Source organism: Alosa pseudoharengus, unplaced genomic scaffold, assembly GCF_046254945.1.
Source record: "Alosa pseudoharengus isolate Yale_2024_CS ecotype anadromous, Long Island Sound unplaced genomic scaffold, YU_APseudo_1.1 YU_APseudo_1.1_scf_24, whole genome shotgun sequence".
NCBI classification, from domain to species: domain Eukaryota; kingdom Metazoa; phylum Chordata; class Actinopteri; order Clupeiformes; family Clupeidae; genus Alosa; species Alosa pseudoharengus.
Window position 1 is genome coordinate 8,768,227 of NW_027468689.1, and position 22,101 is coordinate 8,790,327.

The 22,101-nt window shown below is 42.2% G+C and overlaps 2 protein-coding genes across 6 annotated transcripts; both read right to left on the reverse strand.

The window, feature by feature from the left end:
• Nucleotides 1-119: 119 nt before the first annotated feature.
• Nucleotides 120-21,866, reverse strand: LOC143142257 (phosphorylase b kinase regulatory subunit alpha, liver isoform-like). Of its 5 annotated transcripts, none has more exons than XM_076303034.1 (33): nt 21,758-21,866; nt 21,441-21,538; nt 20,901-21,059; nt 20,774-20,821; nt 20,360-20,528; nt 20,075-20,157; nt 19,898-19,978; nt 19,647-19,745; nt 19,350-19,496; nt 18,645-18,698; nt 18,390-18,512; nt 18,081-18,176; nt 17,852-17,959; nt 17,450-17,528; nt 17,148-17,282; nt 16,949-17,058; nt 16,703-16,847; nt 16,530-16,608; nt 15,557-15,705; nt 15,087-15,269; nt 14,758-14,864; nt 14,413-14,546; nt 13,634-13,793; nt 13,260-13,339; nt 12,886-12,964; nt 12,562-12,691; nt 11,276-11,377; nt 11,037-11,155; nt 10,608-10,631; nt 9,848-9,901; nt 8,531-8,758; nt 3,154-3,354; nt 120-1,470 (listed from the first exon to the last, which is right to left on the reverse strand). In XM_076303034.1, exons 2-33 carry the CDS (start codon nt 21,516-21,518, stop codon nt 1,297-1,299), a joined length of 3,717 nt encoding a protein of 1,238 aa, XP_076159149.1. In that variant the 5' UTR covers nt 21,519-21,538; nt 21,758-21,866; the 3' UTR covers nt 120-1,296. The 5 variants fall into 5 exon arrangements, with proteins under 5 accessions (XP_076159149.1, XP_076159150.1, XP_076159151.1 ...); XM_076303035.1 differs by having other exon boundaries at nt 21,441-21,543; XM_076303036.1 differs by having other exon boundaries at nt 21,698-21,866.
• LOC143142261 (7SK snRNA methylphosphate capping enzyme-like) lies at nt 5,926-8,149 on the reverse strand. Its single transcript, XM_076303043.1, has one exon. The coding sequence runs from the start codon at nt 7,586-7,588 to the stop codon at nt 6,476-6,478; it is 1,113 nt and encodes a 370-aa protein (XP_076159158.1). The 5' UTR covers nt 7,589-8,149; the 3' UTR covers nt 5,926-6,475.
• Nucleotides 21,867-22,101: the final 235 nt, after the last annotated feature.

Here is a 22,101-nt window from a genome sequence, read left to right on the forward strand (position 1 = left end):
AGCCTTCCTGAAATCTCTACTTCTATAACATTTCTCTGAAACTCATTCTAATTTTTTAAAAAAACACAAAAAAATGGTCGTCAGCATAACAAAATACCATTCAAACCAACCACCACATTATGTCCTGTAAGTAATATTTATTGTTATTCTTTGTTTCATATTTGTGTTATAAAATCATGTCTTAATGATGTTACATAAATCAGTTACATGATACGTGTCTGTTAACAAGTTTTCTAAAAATCATATTTAAATTAATGGTCTGAACCAACCAACAGAAAATATTAAATCAGTAACTGATTATATGATAGAATCAATATATTTATATATATATATATATATATGTTTGAATGATAAATATTATGAAGCATTTATGTCTTATCAACAGCCATAGAACATGACTGGTATCCATCCAAGTGTTCTCTTCAATTTAGAAAATGAAGGTCCTTTATATATTTATAGTTAAAATAAACTAAATTTACATTTAAAAAACACTCAAAAGCCTTGATATACTATGAAAGTAACCCACAAAATAAACTAATACATAAACATATAGTCATGTATGTTTGATTATTAACTGGCCTGTGTAACCCAAACTGTGGGACAATCATGTGTGATTTCATCCCAAGAGAGCAGAAACGAGTCACATGAATTCCTCTGCTTTTCTGCTACATCTACCTGTAAAATTCCAAGCAGCATTATCCCACATGACATTACAATCATTCATTGCAGTCTTAGCATAACTGCACAGAGTGTTGAATAGTTGATGAGGTTTCATTGTATTTGTTATTTGTCTGGAATTATAAGTCTTTTCTAGCAGCTCTTGCTTCAGTGTTGGCTCAATGTATGCGTTATTACTGATTCAGTAGTTGGTTAGCTGAGGAAGGCCCTACAAACACAATGGAATGTAGATGGATCAGTCTGAACTGGAATTATACACGATTTCAAATGCACAACTTACAAGTGCAATGGACATGTTTCACACCAGACACACATAAGCTAAAGCCACAAATAAGTTATGCATTGCATATGAGGGTGGTTATACACAAACATATAGTTCATCGACTGTTTGAGAAATATCTACATGCATAAATGCATTTATATCACTCTATAAAGTAACCTGGTCAATACTGTGTGTTTTGGTTCCCAGTTAGCAGAAACAATGAAATACATTCTTGTATTTTCATTGAAAACAAATGACCGTTAAATTGAACATAAACGTATGAACATCATCTGAACCGTCTCCTACTGTAGTGCTGATACTGGCCGTGGCGCTTGTGTTGGGAGATTTTCATCCTCTCACTGCATCAAGCAGGTGGTGTTGGGTAAGAAGTCGTGCACGTAGCTCATGACTGCCTTTGACACGTACGTCATGGTACCGTAGCTCCCACTGGGTGCACTGTCGTAGAAGAAGTTGCAGATCCCTGTGTCCGTGTCTTTCTCCAGGAAGAACTCACAGGCCCCTTGGGCAATCTGTTATCACCACGGAAACAAGAGGGAACACAGGTACTTAGGACTGTCAGTGACTACACTCCACTGCAAACGTGACAAAATCATGCTCTTCAAAACACTAATATTTGCCTTTACAGATGTGTAATTCACATAGCAAGCTAACAAACTGCAAAATACCTTGCACCTGTGAAATAACATGTAACACAGTAGCATCACTAGCAAAAACACTTTTGCTGTTAAACGCCCTTTCTACATATTATTTATTAATCCCATCCATATCAGTTAATCACCTTGACATTTTCAATCTGCATTAATAGCATAAAAATCAGCCTCCGCTCTACAGGAACAGCGCATTGGCTGAGTACACGATGCCTCTACATCAATGTTGTATTAAGTATCCGAAACCCACACTTACTAGAAGTACATAGAAGATATCTGATCAGAAAATGACTTAAGTAAAAGTACCCTGCTGAAACAGCCTGACCAGCTTAAGGTGGTTTGCTGGTTGACCATTTTGTTGACTCGCTTTATTGACCACCCTATGATGGTTGACCTGCTAGACCAGCAAAACTCTTGCAAAAACATGTCTTCGGCTGGTTTACTCAGCTTATGATGGTAATTCAGCTGGTTTTGCTTGTTGTACAACCTCAAACTGGTCATTTTAGCTGGTGCTGCTGGTCTACATTGCTGGTTTAACTGGCCATGCCAGCTTATGTTGGTCATTCTAGCAAACCAGCATGACCATCTTACACCAGCTGTATCTCACACGACATGCTGGTCACACACATGTCCACCTGGTGGCCCAACCAGCTACACCAGCAAAAACCAGCATAGAGTTTAAGCTGGTTTCTGTTTGTTTTCAGCAGGGTAATCTATAAGCATACCACTTAAGTAAAAGTCTTAGTGTCTATTATTTACAGTACTTAAGTATGACAAGTAGCCCATTATAAAACATGACAACGTGACAACCCCCACCCTTTGCTATGCTTTTAATGAAAAAGAAAGCAGTCAGAACTTTGGATAGGCTAAAAGTTACCTTAAACCTTCACCTTAAAACTAAAAGTTACCTTAAAATTTGGTGCCTAAACTTGATACACAATGTCTTCTAAACCTGATGGCTGCCATTCATTTTTCACTGCTGTTGTTTCTTTTTATAGGCCTATAATGAAGTTTCTCCAACATGTTTAGAAATGCATTTACATCACACTTCATAAACACACTGTGAAAGCCTAAACAGAAATGCTATTAATGAAAAGTTATTTAATTTAATTTAATTCAGCTCCTTAGAACAACCTACATAGACCTTGGTGTTCTATGTCTTAGCTATATTGGCTAGGCCTTAACTCTGCCACTATGTCTTCATTCATTGCTGTGTGTCCCATGGTGACAGCAGGTCAGAAAATATTGGAGTTGCAAATATCTAACATGCTGAATGGAAACTGTGGCTTTTGTTTTCATTTGTACATTATTTAGGCCTACTTTCTATTTAATGCAGCTAGTGAAAGGTATACATTTCATTTTAAAAATGTAGTAAAGTAAAAGTAAAAGTAGGAAGAAAAATAAAAACTCAAGTACAGCCGCTCCCCATTCATACTTCAGTACTGTACTTAAGTATTTCTACTTTGTTACGTTACATCTCTGCTCTACATTACTTGGTCCTGCAGAAACAGCTCATTGGCTGAGTGGACGATGCCTCTACATTACCTGGTCCTGCAGAAACAGCTCATTGGCTGAGTGCACGATGCGATCGATATGGATGATGCCCCCGATGCTCTGGATCTCCATGTCTGCCACCAGCGTCAACACCATGATGGTCTCCACCAGGAGCTGCCGGTACTCCGGCTGGGGAACGCGGTTCAGCACCGACTCAACGTGCACCGCAAACTTGATCTCGCCCTCAGTCATCTGTTATAGATTAGACATTTGTAACATTTATTTAAACACGCTCTTACATGAACATTTATTCATTTTGCAGTCTTACACTTTTATCCAAAGTGACTTCCTAAAATAAGGAATAACGTTCGAGCTACATTGCAAAGGAGACCTTGGGTAACAATGAGCCTCATTTACCAATATCTTCCTAAGAATTGTCTTAACTGTTCTTAAGAAGTCCTAAAAAAAATCTTAGGCAGATTCACAAAGCTGTTATTAAACCTCAGAATCATTCACAGTTTTGTTCTTATCATGCTGAATACCATTTCTTCTTAAGTTGTCAGGGCGTGCCAATTGTTCTTAATTAGCATAGGTAAACACCCTGTGAATCCCCATAAAAGGGCATGATACTGCAGGGCCGTGTGCAGACAAATTTAGGCTGAGGCACCAGCTTTCATTTCTACCGTATATTATACACTACATGAGCAGCACTCCACCAATCAGGCCTTTATGGTAGAGTGGCCAGATGGAAGCCATTTTTTCCAGGAGTTTCCCAAAAAGCACCTGAACGACTCTCAGACCATGAGAAATAAAATCATCTGGTCTGATGAAACGAAGACTGAACTATTTGTCCACAATTCCCAAAGCTGTGTGTGGAAGAAACCAGGCACTGAACTGCACCGATGGCTGTCCTTCTTTACGCTTCTCTCATCTTCTCAAAGGAATTCTGGATCTCATTCATAGAGACCATTGAGTCCTTGGTTACCTGTCTGACCAAGGCCCTTCATCCCGGATTACTCAGTTTGGCTGAGCGGCCAGATCTAGGAAGACTGTTGGTTGTTCCAAACTTTTCCATTTGAGAATGATGGAGGCTAGCATGCTCTTGGGCACTTACAATGCTGCAGAAATGTTCTTGTATCCTTCCCCAGGTCTGTGTCTTCACACAACCCTGTCTCCCAGGTCTACGGACAATTCTCTTGACCTCGTGGCTTGGTTTTCACTCTGACATACACCATCAACTGTGAGACCTTATCTAAAGAGATGTGTGCCTCTCCTACTAATGTCCAGTGAATTAATTTAGGCACAGATGGATTCCAATCAAGTTGTAGAAGCATCTCAAGGACCATTGATAGAAGTAGGATGCACCAGAGCTCAATTGCTAGCATCATAACAAAGGGTCTGAATACTTATATGGAATATTTCAATCTTTTATTTTTTTTATAAATTTACGAAACACTCTGAACTGCTTTTTTGTGGAGTGTTGGAGCATTCTGTGTAGATTGATGAGGAAAAAAACGAATGGAATGAATTGAATCCACTTTAAGATTAATCTGAAACATAACAAAATGTGGAAAACTTAAAAGGGTCTGAAAATGTTCCGGTTGCATTGTATATTATGTCCTGTAGATGATGAACTCCCCAAATACTTCACAATTACATGTTAAAAAGAATTAAAAAAGAATTACAGTTTCATTTGTGCACACAGGTTTACACAGTGATGAATACCCCTAAATCTTTACTTCTAAGAGACCCTGCCTCTCTGGGATGCTCTTTTTTATACCCAAAGCATTTTGTTACCCCCATCCCAACTTTTTTTGAAACATCAAATTCAAACTTGACATTTCCATTAAATTGATTTGATATGTTGTCCTTGTCCTTTTTGCAACTAAAATGTGAGTTTAAGAGATTTGCAGATTATTATGACCGCCGCGCAGCGAAGCGGCGGTCATATAGGTTTAGTCAGATTTTTTTTTTTTTTTTTTTTCTTTTTCGCATGTCCAAATTTCTGTCAATGATTCCCAGGACACTGAAAGACCGGGGTAGACGAAACTTGGTGGGCATGTAACCCCATATGGATAGCATGGAACCATCGTTTTTCGTTTTGATCTGTAGCCCCCCCGCTGGACTGCACCCCCCGAAAGGAGGGTAGGGCAGACACAGTTTTCTGTGAATATCTCGAGAACCGTAAGGTTTAGGAGGACCATTTTTTTTTTGTATGTTGATCTCAAGGGGCCATGTCAACCCATTCCATAACCACTCATTTCATGTATAGCGAATAAATTCATTTATGTTACTATACACCAACTGGCCTGTAGGTGGCCGGAGACAGTTTTCTGTGAATATCTCGCTCGCACGCACACACACACACACACACACACACACACACACACACCCACACACATAACATAAACATAACACAAACAATCAAGAATTTCTCATAATTATGAACAGGCAAGATGGAGGTGGGGTTGTATAAAATGAATTTTACATGTGAAATCTATGAACTAATCATGTTTTGGTGCTTGTTGTCTAGCAGATACCAGTGAGAATTGAGTGTGGATAATGCAATTTAGTGAGACAGTTAGAATCATATAGGCCTTTCAGCGTGATTTCTTTTTGTGGAAAAAATGTGCTGGACTGGGCGGCGGTCATATTTTGTACCGCTCTGTTTTTATTCACATTTTACACATCACAACCTTTTGATTTCTACTACCGGCTTATTGTTGCCTCTGTATGTTAAATATCTCAAAAAGTAACTGATTATAAAAACTTGCTAATATAAGGAATTCAAATAGAATACAGTGGTTGTGTAAAGCGGGGGTCCTGATGGTGATGTAGTATAGTGACCATAGGTCTGATTTCAGTTGCAGTCCAAAGTTCCCTGTCCAAAGCACTGGGTAGACTACATTTAGGGTAGGACATCATCTCTTATTTTGATTTGAGTTGAGTTGGATCTTCTGGCCACAGACGTGAGTGCATCAAAAAAATATTTTCATGTGGTGACGAACGTGTACGATGACAAATGCGCTAAACAGATTCTTTTTTTTTATTTTTATTGAATCAATATTTATTTAAACTGTGGGTGTGTGAAAAACTCCCCATTCAGGGTTTAACAAATATGTTTAATAAACAGAAACCCAAGAACACAGCAGTCAACAATGTTTAACGGTAAGTATTCATTTAAAAGTGCAACAACATAGTCTTCCCATAGTCAGTCATGACTAGCTTTCTGGATTTCAATAAGGCATCAGTTAAGTGCAAAGTACACAGTTCTATCCCATTTCCCAACACATAAAAAAGTACACACAGACTGATCTGTAGGACATTAACATAACTTCCTCACTTGGGTCATGAAATAGACACTTGAAAAAAATCATGCAACTTGTTCTGAAGGTGCGTTATCTTTGTGAAAAACATAGATGGGTCTCTCAAAGCCTTGTGATGAGCTCTTGGGTGTTCCAATGAGCTTGTAGCCTCCGAAGCCCACCTCAGACGTGAGGTATGAGGCAAACATATCTGGTTTGAGCTGGATACTTGCGTAGTTCTTGGAGATGCTGTCCGTGAGCTTTCTTCTCCTGTTATAGGAGCCCCAGGGCTGGGGCTCTAGGATGAAGAGCCCTCCAGGCAGAAGATGCTTGTAAACTCGACGGAAGAGGCGCTTGAGACCTGCGTCGCCCCAGTTCAGATGAATCCACTTGGTGACACTGAGACACAAGATCACGTTGTATTCCTCCCTTTGGGTGACCAGGAGCTGGTCACTCTCCAGAACATAGTTACCTCGAACAAAGCACACATTCTCAGGGAAGTTCCCAGGGGGGTTACTGGGTATATGAGGGAGAGGCACAGACGCTGAGGGATTTCCAGACATGTGTGGGGTGGACTGGCCTTCCTGTTGGCTCCCTGAGTTATTCTCTATTTCAGCTTCCTTCACCTGAGCATTTAAGGAATTCCCAGAGACCTCACCTACAGCTGGGTCTGCATCTTTAATGCTATCATTGTCCTCCTTGGTTTGTGTATCTGAAAGGTAGTGTTTGATATTTTGTCTTGCAGTGTAGATCAACCCACCATCAATGTCCATCCCAACTATTCTACTTGGCTTCCAGTGCTTGGCAATGAACAGTGTTACATGTCCAGCGTTGCAGCCAATGTCAAGCACCGTTCTTCCCTGGAACCACTCACGCCTAAAAGCCCTTAAGCGTGGGTCATCATTTAGTCCCAAGTACCGGTAACCGTAATACTGGCTGTAATTACCATATTCGAACTTTTTCTTCTTTGGTTGCTGTTGCTTCCTTACAGTCATTGGTCCTTGGCTATTCTCGCCGTTTTCACAACTGCTAGACTTACGTTTACATGGACGAGGGTGTGCCAGCGAGAGATCCGAGACCGGCTGAGGGGGTGCAGATGGATGCACTTTGCTAACGTTACTGGAATCCTTGGTAGAAGCGGCTACATCAGTCTCCATATGTTGTTGCGGTGGAGGTCCCATGTTTACAGCTGATCTGTCTTCTTGTGGTAGGTTAACTCTGGTGATGGCCGTCTCAGCTATTTTCCGATTAAAAGTTATTTTGGAAATACTTAAGGCATAACTAAGTGCCCTATATACAATCTCCCAACAGCACAGTTAGGCTAAGTGTTCATGTGTTAACTAGACTAGTCCGTAAGAGAATTCGAGATTCTTTGAGACGAACACGGTGAAGTAAATTCTTATATGTTGATGCCGCCACTATATTCTGATGGAATCACAACTATCAAGCCTTAGGTCTATAAAGTCGATGTACTGCAGCGTCGACACAGCTAGTTTGCACCGCAAGCATGTCTCTCACTACCAACTACCAACGTTACTGTTTCGTTTAAGCCGCGAAACCGGAAGAAAACAATGCTGAAGTACGGCAAGCCGTGAGGGAACAAAATGTTGACCAGTCACCAACTACTGTATGGCCACCGACACCGAAATCTCTGGTTCAGTGGGGTGAACATAACTATAATTGTATTGACATAAGAGCAATATGAGCAGCAAAATCAAATCAGTGGACATTTATGAGGTGCTAAACTCCACCATTTGAGCTAATGACCTACTTCTGTTTAGAATGTCATAGCCTAAACTACACCATTTCCCAAGGGTATGAGCTGGTTTCCATATTACGGGTGGATTATGCACACGATTAAGTCTATATGTAAGCTTTACTTCTATTCCAGTGAACTGAAGCTCAACTGTTTTAGTGAGATAGAGCTGTTCAGTGTTCACAGAAGGTTATAGCCTGAAGGCTATGACCATTATTTTTCAACTCTACATCATCCTGAACCTTTTTATTAGCTTGAAATGTCCATAATTTAATTCCAAACATTAATTTTAAACCAGTTTCATTTGAAAGCTGATGATACAGCAACACGAGTTTCATCTCTTCCGCTCTGTCCTGCAGCAGCCTACCTCTCGTGTGGTGGAGGATGGCAGCACGTAGCCAGCGATGGACAAGCCGTGGCACTTCTGCAGAATCTTCCAGACCTTCTGGTAGAAACCCATGGGCACGCGGTTGATGGCTCCGTCCAGACGCCGGCGCCGCAGCCACTGGCCCTGCCGCTCCTCCCAGGCCAGCTGCGGGTCCAGGGAGCCAGTGGGGGACAGGATGCCACTGGGGGTGGAGGGGCTGCTGCATCTCTGCAGGTGGGGGAAATGTGTGGGGTTAAGTATAGACCCTTTCAACAATAAAAACAAAAACAATGCTTGAACGTTCTATTTGGTTCCCAATCTACTTCCTCTGCATTAAGATAACATATGGAATGTTAAAACGGAAGCCTTGTGGGGCCAACTATGATGCTGATAATGGAACTCTCTTGAAAGGGTCTATACAAGGCATGTTTTACGCTTCCATAATGTATTGACAAATGACAGGTTGACGGAACATGAGGGCAGAGAAGTGGTCACGTTGAAATGAATGAAGCAGACCAGCACAAGAAGTGAGTGAGCTTTCACATAGGCAACAGAAAAGCGATTACACAATCAAACTGCAGGCAAAGATACAGTAGAAATAGTGGCAAGATAGCATGCACAGTGTAAAATGGTTTAAAATGTAGCCTTTAGCGTTACATTAAAGATATGTGTTTATGTTTCATAAACATTCAGTTGCACCCAGAATGCAACAGACACTACTGTAACTCAATGCAAATTTCTTTATTTCAGAACCTGATTACATGTATTAATGCTGTGATTTTGTGGGTTGTCATGAAATACTGCAAGAAATAGTGAAACGACAAATGTAACGAGCAGTGCATTACTCTTTTACGTTCGTAATTATAAATATACAAGATTGCACATTATATACAATATATATATAAAAACTGTTTCAAAGTACAGCCAGCTAAAAAGTACAGGCCAAAGCAGTGTATTAATGTTTCACGTTCATAATTATATATATATATATTTAAAAAGAACGTTTCACACTGGCATCCAGCAGCAAGCGAATCTCGGTGCTTCAAAGTAAGGCCTAAATGTTTGTGTGCACAGGAAGTTGTGTGTGGAAGAGGATTGTGCATGCACGGGAGGTTGTGTGTGGAAGAGGGCCATTTCTCAGGAGACCAGGTTTACTGTAGAGCGGTGAGTGTGTGTGCGTGTGTTCCTCAGGTGGCCAGGTTTACCATAGAGCGGTGAGTGTGTGTGTGTGTGTGTGTGTTCCTCAGGAGGCCAGGTTTACCATAGAGCGGTTTGAGTGTGTGTGTGTGTGTGTGTTCCTCAGGAGGCCAGGTTTACCGTAGAGCGGGGGGACGTGACATTGCTGCTGATGGAGTAGGAGCTGCTGAAGATCTACAGAGATAGAAAAGGCACACACACATACACACACACGCACACGCACGCACACACACACGCACAAATAGAAAAGGCATACATGCATGCACGCACACACACACACACACACACACACGCACAGACACACACACAGACACACGCACAGACACACACACACATAGAAAAGGCATACACGCATGCACACACAGACACACACACACTCATACACACACACACAGATAGAAAACGCACGCACGCACGCATGTTTTGTAAATATAAGATACAAAACAGAGGTCTCACACTTAGACTTGCCAAACTTAATTTGCAAAGTTTGTAATATAGTATTCAGTTTATCACTGATTATGAATAAATGTAATGTCATAGTCAGTTATGTAGTCTTAAATGAAGCCACTCACACAAGACAAAAGCACACAAGAAAACAGACATCAGACATCTCATAAGCATAATCAAGATTGCATAATACACAGAGGTTAACCCCAGGACAGACAGAACATGAAGACCGGAGCAACGTGAGATTATAATGTCAACAGAGGCTCATGGTATTTAGCAGGGATGATATGACAGCTTTCCCAAGCATCTACAAACTGTGGATATGATCAGAGTTAAGCGGGTGAAGTCGTATATGTTATGGGACTGAGTGGTGGGCTAGCACTGTGGATTAAGAGTCGGCATGCCTATAAATATGGCAACAAACTCAACCCACGCTTGCAGGCCTCGAGTCATCCAGCTGAAATCAGAGGGAAGCCAGTTGTTTACATGATCACTGGTTCATCAAAAAATAACCATTTGTTTTCCCATACTGGGTATGAAAAAAGAAGAAAGTAGAAATTGAAAGTTCAGGATGATACATTTTTAAAAGCATTTCCCAATTCCTACAGGGGAACATTTAGGATCCATCTTGTGATTGTATCACATCATCTGAAACCATCTAAGACAATTATATTACAAGCATGGTCTGAAACCACTTATAACAATTATCTTACAAACGGCAAGACATCAGTTGAAAAACTGTTAACAAAGGTAAATCCGTTTTCTTCAAATTCACTAAGTTAACTGAAATATGTCATGCAAAAGCATCAGTACAGAGCATAGGCACTGCATTTAATCTGTTCCCTATTTCTAGTGTGTGTACCTGTTTGATCTCACTCTTCAGTTTTCTGATCCCAGTGCGCTCGGTCTTGGTGGCTCCCGTATGCCCCAGCTCATGAATGGAGATGGCTGGGCTGGTAGCCGTGGACTCAAGTGGCCGCACTAACACACACACACACACACACACACACACACACATATATTTTAAGACGTCATTCTCCCCTGTATGTTAAGACCGAATATAGTTTTCAGAGGAGAATTACTAGAGTTGAAGCTACTCACCACTCCTCTCCACCCCAAACTCTTTCCCACTTAAGATGTGATGGAGCAAGTTCTTCATGTCTGATGGACTGAGGTTCATCAAGCTCTCAGAGGCCTCCTCACCTGAAGCCAGTGAAAGATGGAGGGAGAACGAGGAACAGAGACCAGATGGATGAAGTCTGATGTAGCATTACATTAACATGAGCTAATAGGCTTGAACATAACTGTAGAAGGCTAGGTAGGCCTACAATACAAGTAAACAAGCTGAGTAAATGGAAAGAATTATTTCCCTTTTCTTGACACTTGTAGACAAATGTTTTCACAATAAAATGCTGTGTTAATGTTTTCACAATAAATATAAATAACAAACGAAAACAGTATTACTCAAGCAACTGGAAATTTGCTTGTTTAGCTTAAAGACCAAATTAGTTCAGTCCTCTGTGAAACAGGATCAGTATTGGTGGCTGTGGTGGTATATAAACTGAGGTCTGTGGTGCTATATAAACTGAGGTCTGTGGTGGTATATAAACTGAGGTCTATGGTGGTATATCAACTGACGTCTGTGGTATATAAACTGAATCAGTATTGAGGTCTGTGGGTGTATAAACTGAGGTCTGTGGTGGTATATAAACTGAGGTCTGTGGTATATAAACTGAATCAGTATTGAGGTCTGTGGGTGTATAAACTGAGGTCTGTGGTGGTATATAAACTGAGGTCTGTGGTATATAAACTGAATCAGTATTGAGGTCTGTAGGTGTATAAATTGAGCTCTGTGGTGGTATATAAACTGAGGTTTGTGGTGGTGTATAAACTGAATCAGTATTGGGGCCTGTGGTGGTATAAAACTGAGGCCTGTGGTATAAACTGAGGCCTGTGGTATATAAACTCAGGCCTGTGGTATAAACTGAGGCATGTGGTATATAAACTGAGGTCTGTGGTGGTGTATAAACCTAATTAGTGTTGGGGCCTGTGACATATACACTGAGGTCTGTGGTGGTATATAAACTATAATATAATATAAATATAAACTGAATTAGTATTGAGGCCTGTGGTGGTGTAGAAACTGAATCAGTATTGGGGTCTGGTGGTATATAAACTGAAGTCTTTGGTATATAAACTGAGGCCTGTGGTATATAAACGGAGGCCTGTGGTATATAAACTGAGGCCTGTGGTATATAAACTAAGGTCTGTGGTTGTATATAAACTGAGGCCTGTGGTGGTGTATAAACTGAATCACTATTGGGTTCTGTGGTGGTGTATAAACTGAGGCCTGTGGTGGTATATAAACAGAATGTCTGGTCACGTACCAGAGCAGTGGAGGCTGCGGGCCAACTCTGTGGCCATCACCTGCATGATGAGGCCGATGCGCAGGCGCAACATGTCCCCGAAGAGGGCCGGCTGCGAGCGGATATACATGGCCAAGTACACCATGATCTCCTGAGAGGAAGTGACAGGGAGAGAGCAGGGAAAATTACAACAGGAAGAACAAAAATCCTCCTAAGAACAGGGTCTAGGCACTATAGACAGTGCTATTTTTCATCCATACTCTAGACATGCAATCCGTCAGGCATATTTCCGGTCATCTCTGGGTTGTTTTTGTTTCACTGTGTAATATGTCTTAGGACTCTGACCTGAGTAAGGACTGCAATGCTGATGTCTTGTCCACTGGCCTCATAGATCAATGTGTTGAGTTCCTCGGGTGGTAAAGGACTGGAGTTGTAAAGAGAAGATTAAAGATATCATATACACTGTTTTGTAAAAATGTCATTGCAAAATTACAGAACAGTCAGTCAGTGTTTGACGCTTTAAACAGAGCAAAAGAAAATCAGACGATGAACAAGTGGTTTGCCAAATAAAGGGGTCTCAAACTTACGGGCTACTTTCCAGGTGGTCTTATTACACACACACACACACACACACACACACACAGCAAAGCAGAGCAAAACAGATTGAGGGGTGTGTTCATTTGTTTTTTCTGAGGACTTGTTGAGTGTGGGACACCTACGCGGAGATGACTTTCTCTCGCGGCTCTGGGGGGAGGCCCACTGTTAGCTGCTTCTGGTGGGAGATGAGGTCAGTGCATGCCTGGGTTCACACAACACACACACACACCACCCAACACAAACACACACACACACACACACACACACACACACACACACACACACACACACACACACACACACACACACACACACACACACACACACACACACACACACACACACACACACACACACACACAACACACACACACAAACACAAAGCAAAACAGTGGTGAGGTCAGTGCAGGCCTGGGCTCACCCAACACAAACACACACCAACAAAGCTAAAGAGCAGACGGTCATATTCACAGACAAATGTACTCAATATCCTTACCTCAGCAAGAACCTCCACCCTCTTATGCAAGATGCCAGATATGTATCGGATAAGACCCCACTCCTTGCTTGATCCAGCCCTGACATACAGCTCCTCGATCAGGGAGCGTACAGTGGCCCCACCACCAGACCCAGACAAATTTACAATCCAGTCTGGTCCCCTGTGGATGCAGACGCACAAACAAACAAACAAACAACACAGTGTGAAGGTGAATAACCTCCAACACTCTAATCTCTAATCTCTAAACTCTAACACTAACCTCTAACACTTTAAACTCTAACACACTAACCTCTAACTCTCTAACCTCTAACACTCTAGCCTCTAACACTAACCTCTAACACTAACCTCTAACACTAACCTCTAAACTCTAACCTCTAAAACTCTAATCTCTAACCTCTAATCTCTAACCTCTAAACACTAACCTCTAACACTCTAATCTCTAAACTCTAACACTAACCTCTAACACTTTAAACTCTAACACACTAACCTCTTACTCTCTAACCTCTAACACTCTAGCCTCTAACACTCTAGCCTCTAACACTAACCTCTAACACTAACCTCTAACTCTAAACTCTAACCTCTAACACTTTAAACTCGAACACTAACCTCTAACACTCTAATCTCTAAACTCTAACACTAACCTCTAACACTCTAGCCTCTAACACTCTAGCCTCTAACACTGTAACCTCTAACACTCTAGCCTCTAACACTCTAGCCTCTAACACAGTCTAATGAGTTGCTGGCGCATGTGGGCGTCTGTGTGAGGCGTCGACTCTCACTTCATGGCATAGAGGATGTAGAGGATATCGGCCTGGTCCTGGAGAGTGGGACACTCCTTCAACTGTCTGACCAGCGAGGCGAAGTCCGTGTTCCCCTGAGTATCACGTGGCAGGTGCAGATCAGCGCTGTGTGCCTGGGGACACATTCACACCGACACGACTTACAGAGGAATATAGTTGGGGACACATTCACACCGACACGATTTACAGAAGAATACAGCTGTATGTCTATATAGGAATTTAACATGTCTTCTATATCTGAAATATCTGAAGAATTCATAAATATAAAACCCTAGGGTTAAAGGGCCTAGAACTTTCTCAGCATCTGTATGGAGAATGACTTGCCTTCGCTGGTGGTGTGGGGTGGTGATGGTGTTGAGGCACCACCAGCAGGTTCAAAGACTTGCGGTGCTTATTCATCACAGAGGTAACAGGCAAGAACATTGAAGCTTCTGTAACACAAAACACATTTATGGGGAGAAATAAACCTGGGAGACCTTTTACAACTGCTTGCAACATCTCCTGATTTATTAACTTTACACCTACAAAATTAAATAATCAAATGCAATTAGGAGCACTTAGTGAACTTATAGGTCTAGTGTTGTGTAGTGTGTTGTGTCTAGTGTACATGACATCTCTGGTACAGTCAAACCTGTCCTGGGTCACAGACTCACTGGGGATGTTGAGGCCCTGGACCTGAGCCATGAAGGACAGGATATCTCGGGTAGTGTGCTCCGCACTGAAGACATGGTGCTGCCCCCTCTGGATGGGAGGGAGATGACTTTTGGCCTCAGTGCTCTGCACAAGATCCGTGAGGTACTGATCAAACAGGTCCTTCCTGGCGCTGCCCACTGACACTGCCACACAAACACGCATTTAACCATAGACTATATATATATATATATATATATATATATATATATATATATATATATATATATATAAAAATATATGCATTTAACAGACCCAATAATGAAAAAGGTACTGAATTATTAAATAGAAACATCTTAATGATATGCCAGGGTTAAAATGGGGTACTGTGCACTTCCCCCGTGACCGAATATTAATGTTATATCTTCTGCCTCACATTAATGACAACAACAGAATCACATCTGCTACAAAGTGCTGAGTCATGAGTCGGTACCTGCCGTAGCATAACTCTCTTCTTCCTCCTCATCATCTTCCTCGTCCTCCTCATCCTCCAGGAAGTTGTCATCTGAGTCTGTGTCCATAAAGCTGAGCTGGGTGTGAAAGGAGGTGGTGAGGAAGCTGGACAGAGTTCCCATCTGGACCCTAAGAAGGACACATCAGGCCATCAACACTAGGGATCAACACCAGACCATTAACACCAGGCCATTAACACCAGACCATCAACACCAGACCATCAACACCAGACCATTAACACCAGACCATCAGCACTAGGGATCAACACCAGATCATCAACACCAGACCATCAACACCAGACCATTAACACCAGACCATCAGCACTAGGGATCAATACCAGATCATCAACACCAGACCATCAGCACTAGGGATCAATACCAGATCATCAACACCAGATCATCAACACCAGACCATCAGCACTAGGGATCAATACCAGATCATCAACACCAGATTATCAACACCAGACCATTAACACCAGATCATCAACACCAGACCATCAGCACTAGGGATTAATACCAGATCATCAGCACCAGATTATCAACACCAGACCATTAACACCAGGCCATCAACACCAAGCCATCAACACCAAGCCATCAACACCAGGCCATCAACACCAGGCCATCAACACCAGACCTTGTTAGCCTAGCTTGGCATAGTTCAATAGAAGTGGGTTGTTTCACTTAGCCTTTGAGGTAGATGGCAAAAAGTTAATTTGGCATGTTCCTTTAAGTGATGATCATGATGCACCATCCTCTAATTGCTTTATTGGCATAATTAACAGAGCGCAATTTCTCTGTGCCTACGGTGTACATTACAAGATCGCGATCAAAACCTGATAAACAGTACAGTGCAATAAGCACAAAATTATCTAGGAGGAGCAAAATAGTCTGACAGCTGAAGACTGAGAGATAAACAGCCCTTTGAAATGTTTTGCTGCATGCAGATATACTTGCCTTGCCCCTCCAAAGTATCCATCTTGTAACTTTCTCAGGGTGGACAGGATACATGGGTCAATGCTTTCACCTTCATCCACTGAAGAAGAATACAAGTAAGGATCAAACTGAAAACATTTAGATGTCAAAACCATTATTAAGATATTGGTGAATGAGAAGTATTCAAAGCTTACCCAGCATGCTCTTGGTGATGGGAAAGGTCAGAGTTGGCCTTCCAGTCATTCTCCAACGGCTGGAGAGGTAGGCCAGCTCATTACGCAACATCTCCACTATCATCTGATTATCCAGTGCCAGGTAGAAATGGTGCTGGTCAATGAACTATAAGAAAGTGGTGAAGCAAATCAACTGCCAATCCACACACAGTAGAGTCAAGTAGATTTAAAAATACTGGATATGGGTTTAAAAAAAGGAGTCTTCACCTGAGGCGTGAACGCATAGGTACGATTTCTCAGCTCGTAAAACTTTGAAGTTCCCAAAACCCCAATATGCCTGTAAGGTCGACCAGTCAAATTCAGCTTCTTGCAGTTCCCTGCAAAAAAAAACCCACCCCAAACACTAAAGTTAATTCCAATTTGATTAGAAATAACCAGGAAACTGGCAGAATGGCAGCAGGCGTACCCAGTTTGGCGTAGATGTGGCTGAGTATCCGAGCGGGCATGATCCGGATGGGCTGCACCTCAGACTCCGTCTCCACATCAATGGCGTGGTTCCTCAGCAGTGCCTGGATCTGGTCAGTCTCTGCCACCACACTCACTAGCAGTGTAAACCACACAGCCTCAGGCAGGGCAGTTTAACAAACAGTTTTAAAGTTTCTCATACACTCACTCCAGCCATATGACACAAGGCTCAAATGTCCTTGGCTACACAAATTGAATGTATATTAAGGCATGATATGCTTGAATGTCAAAATCCCCCCCTACCCTGCACAACAACATCAGGTTTGAAGCAGGTGGAGAATCTCCTGTTGAGAGGATCTATCTCTCCTGGAGCCAAGAATCCCTAGACAGAGAGAGAAACAAAGCAAAACTGTACATTACAAATTGCTAAAATACAAAAGCATTGAATTCATTCTATATTTTTTTCATTTCATATCCTACATTCTTAGAATAGAATAGAAAATAATAGAATATATCTTTATTGTCATTGTCACAGGTACAACACAATTTAAAGTGCTCTCCAGTCAGTGCATCATTCATAGAATCTATATAAAAAAGAAATATAATAAATAATTTAAGTGGTATTCACTGCTTATATATGGTATCATTGTATGGATCCGTGACCAAAATAACTAGTGCTAATATTTCAATCAAAAAGGCTATTACCTCTGCTAGCAGACAGCTTATGATGTAAAGGGACTGTCCCCACAGGTGAGGTAGTTGGCCAGCAGCGACTCTGTCCACTGTGTGAGGGCTCCGGTACTCCTCCTCCACCTGAGGGGCAGCATCAAGATGAACACAATCCAGATTTCTTTTTTTTTTTCTGATCTGCAACCTCAAATTGTCTGGGACAGCATTTGTTTATGGACAGGGTCAGCTATGAGCACACTTTTACCTTTTCTGCAGGTACAGCGTAGAGCTCAGGCACCAGTCGGATCCCATTCTTCCCACGGATCAGGACTTCATCCAGAGCCTCTCTGTACTCCTGAACCTGTTCAACAAATAGGCAGTTACCTGCCGGGACACACCACCTCCTTGTGGACAAACATGAGTATAATCTCTGGCCGTGAGCACAGTGTCCTGCGGTGACCCATTCCAGCCATTTAATGTGATGCAAATCCTAAAGAGAAACACAGTTTCACAGCTTTCCAAAGAGACAAGCCGGAGTGATGTAGCTACAGCCCAGTCAGAAGGAGAGTCCTACCTGCACGTGGTCTTCGTTAAAAACCCCGTCTATAATGAGGTAGGTCCAAAACACTGGCCATTCACACTCAATGTTCTCAAAAAGCTTCAACTCAGCGGGATCATAATGGAGGCGGGTGGGGTCCTGCAAAGGTGGAGGTAACACTTTTCAATATGTAACCCTTTTCAATCAATCAGGACCTCTGGTCTGTTTGTCAAATCAGGTTAACAAAGATTTCGAAGAGGGAATTATGTATAGGTTCACAACAGCACATACCTCCTTTGGAGTCCTGTATCCATCTCTAATAAATCGGCAGCAACCATACCGACCCTGTTATGTAAATACATAGACAATAGGTATGTCTGAGTCACTCCTTCCATCCCACTCATGCTAAAGCTAATCAAATTATCACTGTGTCTCAAATGGCGTATTTGTGCACTCACAATACCTAATTTAAGTGCATGAGTGCGTTCACACTGAAAATTCCAATGACACAAAGTGCCCTGCTAGTCCCCGGATGGTGCACATAACGGTCAAAAAGTTGAATGTTTTCGCCCTCAACGGACACCATCTTGGCTACATAGCGGAAGGGGAGAGAGCATTTTCAAACTCGAGATAATCACGGTTAAAAAATGGGGAAGCAGCAGTGGAAAATACTCTTTACGGAGGTACTACGGAGGTACTACGGAGGTACTACGGAGGCATAAGTTATAACATAAACTGCTCATGTTTTGACACAGTATGACTATGTCACTGTCAAATAGAGGACACCAATTAAAGTTATATTTAAATGTTCCTATTTAAGTGAAATTCACACACTCCACGAGTAAGCACACAGGGCACTGCATTAAATTGTACTGAAGTGTATTAAAGTGTAAGTATGCCATTTGAGACAGAGTGAAATTATGTCACTCATTCATTCACGCTCATCCTAACGCTAATCAAATGATGTTTCTTGGCCTTTCTGTGAGAGGAAAGTACCTGCAGCTTGGAGATGATCTCTCCCTTCGTCAGATTCACCAGGTCAGCATCCTCCACAGCAAACGCAGGGAAAGAGATGACTGACAGAAGTCCAGCATCGATCTCCTTTGATGTGGAGGCCCTCGGAAGCATGGAGCACAGAATCGACTGGGGGAAAAAGCGTGTTTGTAATCAGAGGCTAAAGCTAATTAGCTTTTATCATTGCCAAAGTGTGGCAGTCTCGATCACTGCAAGCAAACTTGCCTGTCAAGCTAGTTAGTCAACTTGCATAAATGGAGCAGTAAGATGCAGACCTACCTGGCAGCGTTCCACCTCGTCTGGGAGTACATGAATAACTGATTTGGGCCCGCCGTGAGCGCCAAACAAGTCCAGCTCATCAATGGCCTCCAGGGCAGCCTTAATATTTTAAAAATAATAACATCTGATATTCCCTTTCATACACACACACACACACACACACATATCAAATCTGAAGGAAATATACATTACTAACTACAACTACAACTAATGTATATCTGCAGTGTAATTGCCATTGACCTCTGTCATACCTTTGCCATTCCCACAGAACTTCCATTGAGCTCTGGGATCCCCTTATTGGTTTTGTCCCCTCTCTCCCAGATGCCATAGTCCTACGCATACAAACCCATGTCAGGGAGAGGAAACATGTGTGAGTGAAAGTATATCTGGACTAAAGATGGTCATTGTAAATGCAGGGCCAAACTCACAGCAACTTTATACGCAGCCTCAATGTAGAAAACCAAGTTCTGGATGAAAGCCACTTCATCCAAGTTTGAAATAATGTGCAGACCTGGTAGGATTGTAAAGCACATTTTAGTATTATAATAACCAATTTATATCCAAATAAGTACACGACTCATATCAAGTAACAAGGACCACCAAGTGACCCTTCAATACAGCCATTTGACCTGAACCAAATATTGCGGATAGTCCTACCCTAGTCCTACACCCACTAAAGATCTTAACTAGGTGGACCCCCGGGCGTGCCTGACCTGAGGCGGTCATCTGTGCCAGGTAGAGCAGATAGAGGGAGGTGGCGTCCACCTGCAGGTGCCCCCACTGATCGTCCCCAACGACAGTTGCACAGGTGCCAGTGTGGTACTTGGCATGCAGGCAGTCCTTGGTGCTCTGGGTGTGTTTGAACTTCTCGACCTTTGCCACCTGCAGGAACACGGACATGCTCAGCAAGCAAAAAAGGAACACGTGGAATTGACATACATGCACCTACTACACCACATTCCAGTTTCAATGCAACCATTTGCCATTGTCATTTGCACTGAAACTATAATGGGACATGATGACTCGGAGTTAAGTGGTGACGCAAACAAGAAACGGTCTCTGAGAGAGGTTTTACACTTACATACACAAACTAAGGTGTGGAATTGTGAACTGAAAGAACATCCCACCTGTCTCATCATACACTGCAGAAGGCCTTGCATCAGCTTGACGACACTCTGTAAACAGCAAGGTCAACAGCTGAAATGCACATCACTTCACACAAACAGCGGAATAATACAATGGACTGAAATCCACCTGTTCAAGTTCATAGGCCTTAGCCTTGTCTTCATCGCGGTCAGCATTTTTCCGGTAGGCCATGCCCAGTCCCCATACGGCCAGTATGCTGTACACATTGTCCCTGACCCAGGCATCCTTCTGTTGGGCACTGGCCGGTAGAAGGCCTGTCACTGGATTCTAAATCAACCAGGCAACAAAATCAAAAACTGGTCTAATTGCTTAGAGTCTAGGGTGCACTGACCCTGGGTTCATGTTACACCTCACACTGTTGAAGAGCCATATGCTTTCACAGAAAGCATCAGTCAGGGAGGCTCTCCAGTAGCCTACTTAGGTGTTGAAGATAATACAAATATTTTTCACCCCTGTCTATTTAAAGACGACCTTTGGTCATGTGATGCTGTTTATTTGAAGGGAACACCAGCAAGGGCAAATTTAGCCTCCTCCTGGAATGGGCAGTTAGCAGTTTTGGTTAACGGGGTTACCCTCATAAGGCCATTAGGAATAACACGAAAAGTGTCAAACACAAACTGGAGAGAAAGTAAGAATCTGATCACCCACCTGATGACACAAAATTGTCTCCTGCACGAGCCTGGCGAATCCATCCAATCTGACACCCGAGTTGCTCCGACTCCGCATTCTTATGGCTGATGTTCCGCCTGTTCTGAAAACATTGTGTCATTATAACCATCTGGTATGGCAAATGGAACAGCTAATATTTGCAGACAATTCTACAACCGGCACCGTACGGAGTCAATTTCACATGCTGATAACAACTATGAGGAAACGCAGTTTGCTCAGTCCACATGACCATTCACCTGAGTTGCAATATCCCAAATGCAATGAAATCCCAGATATATCTTCCACCTATTACATACCGTTCGCATAACCGTGGTTTGATGAAACACAGACGACTTAGCTCATGCAGTAGTAAACATCTGCAGTCATCCTCAGGCTTGTGACTCAGTCGAGCACTGCCATGGTATTGCCAAATGACAGCAAATACCGGAAGTTTCGTCTGTGGGACTATTTTTTAGCATCCCATTCCAAATATTATGGTATATGTTTAGTGAGACAACAGAGTAAATCTAGGCAAACCAAATCAACCATATTAATATGGTTAACGTATGTTTTGGTGACGATACAAACCCTTAATAAATCGTTTAACCATCAACAGATCATCTGTTTTAAACCAATGGTGCATCTCCGCGATGTAACGTTC

What these genes read in the sequence shown, in the direction of transcription:
- LOC143142261 (XM_076303043.1), bottom strand. Translation starts at nt 7,588, where the DNA reads ATGGGACCTCCACCGCAACAACATATGGAGACTGATGTAGCCGCTTCT.
- LOC143142257 (XM_076303034.1), bottom strand. Translation starts at nt 21,518, where the DNA reads ATGCGGAGTCGGAGCAACTCGGGTGTCAGATTGGATGGATTCGCCAGG. An exon ending in ACGCTGTACCTGCAGAAAAG is followed by an intron (nt 17,960 to 18,080) that starts GTAAAAGTGTGC and finishes GCTGCCCCTCAG; the next exon opens with GTGGAGGAGGAGTACCGGAG. An exon ending in CGAGAGAAAGTCATCTCCGC is followed by an intron (nt 12,965 to 13,259) that starts GTAGGTGTCCCA and finishes TTACAACTCCAG; the next exon opens with TCCTTTACCACCCGAGGAAC.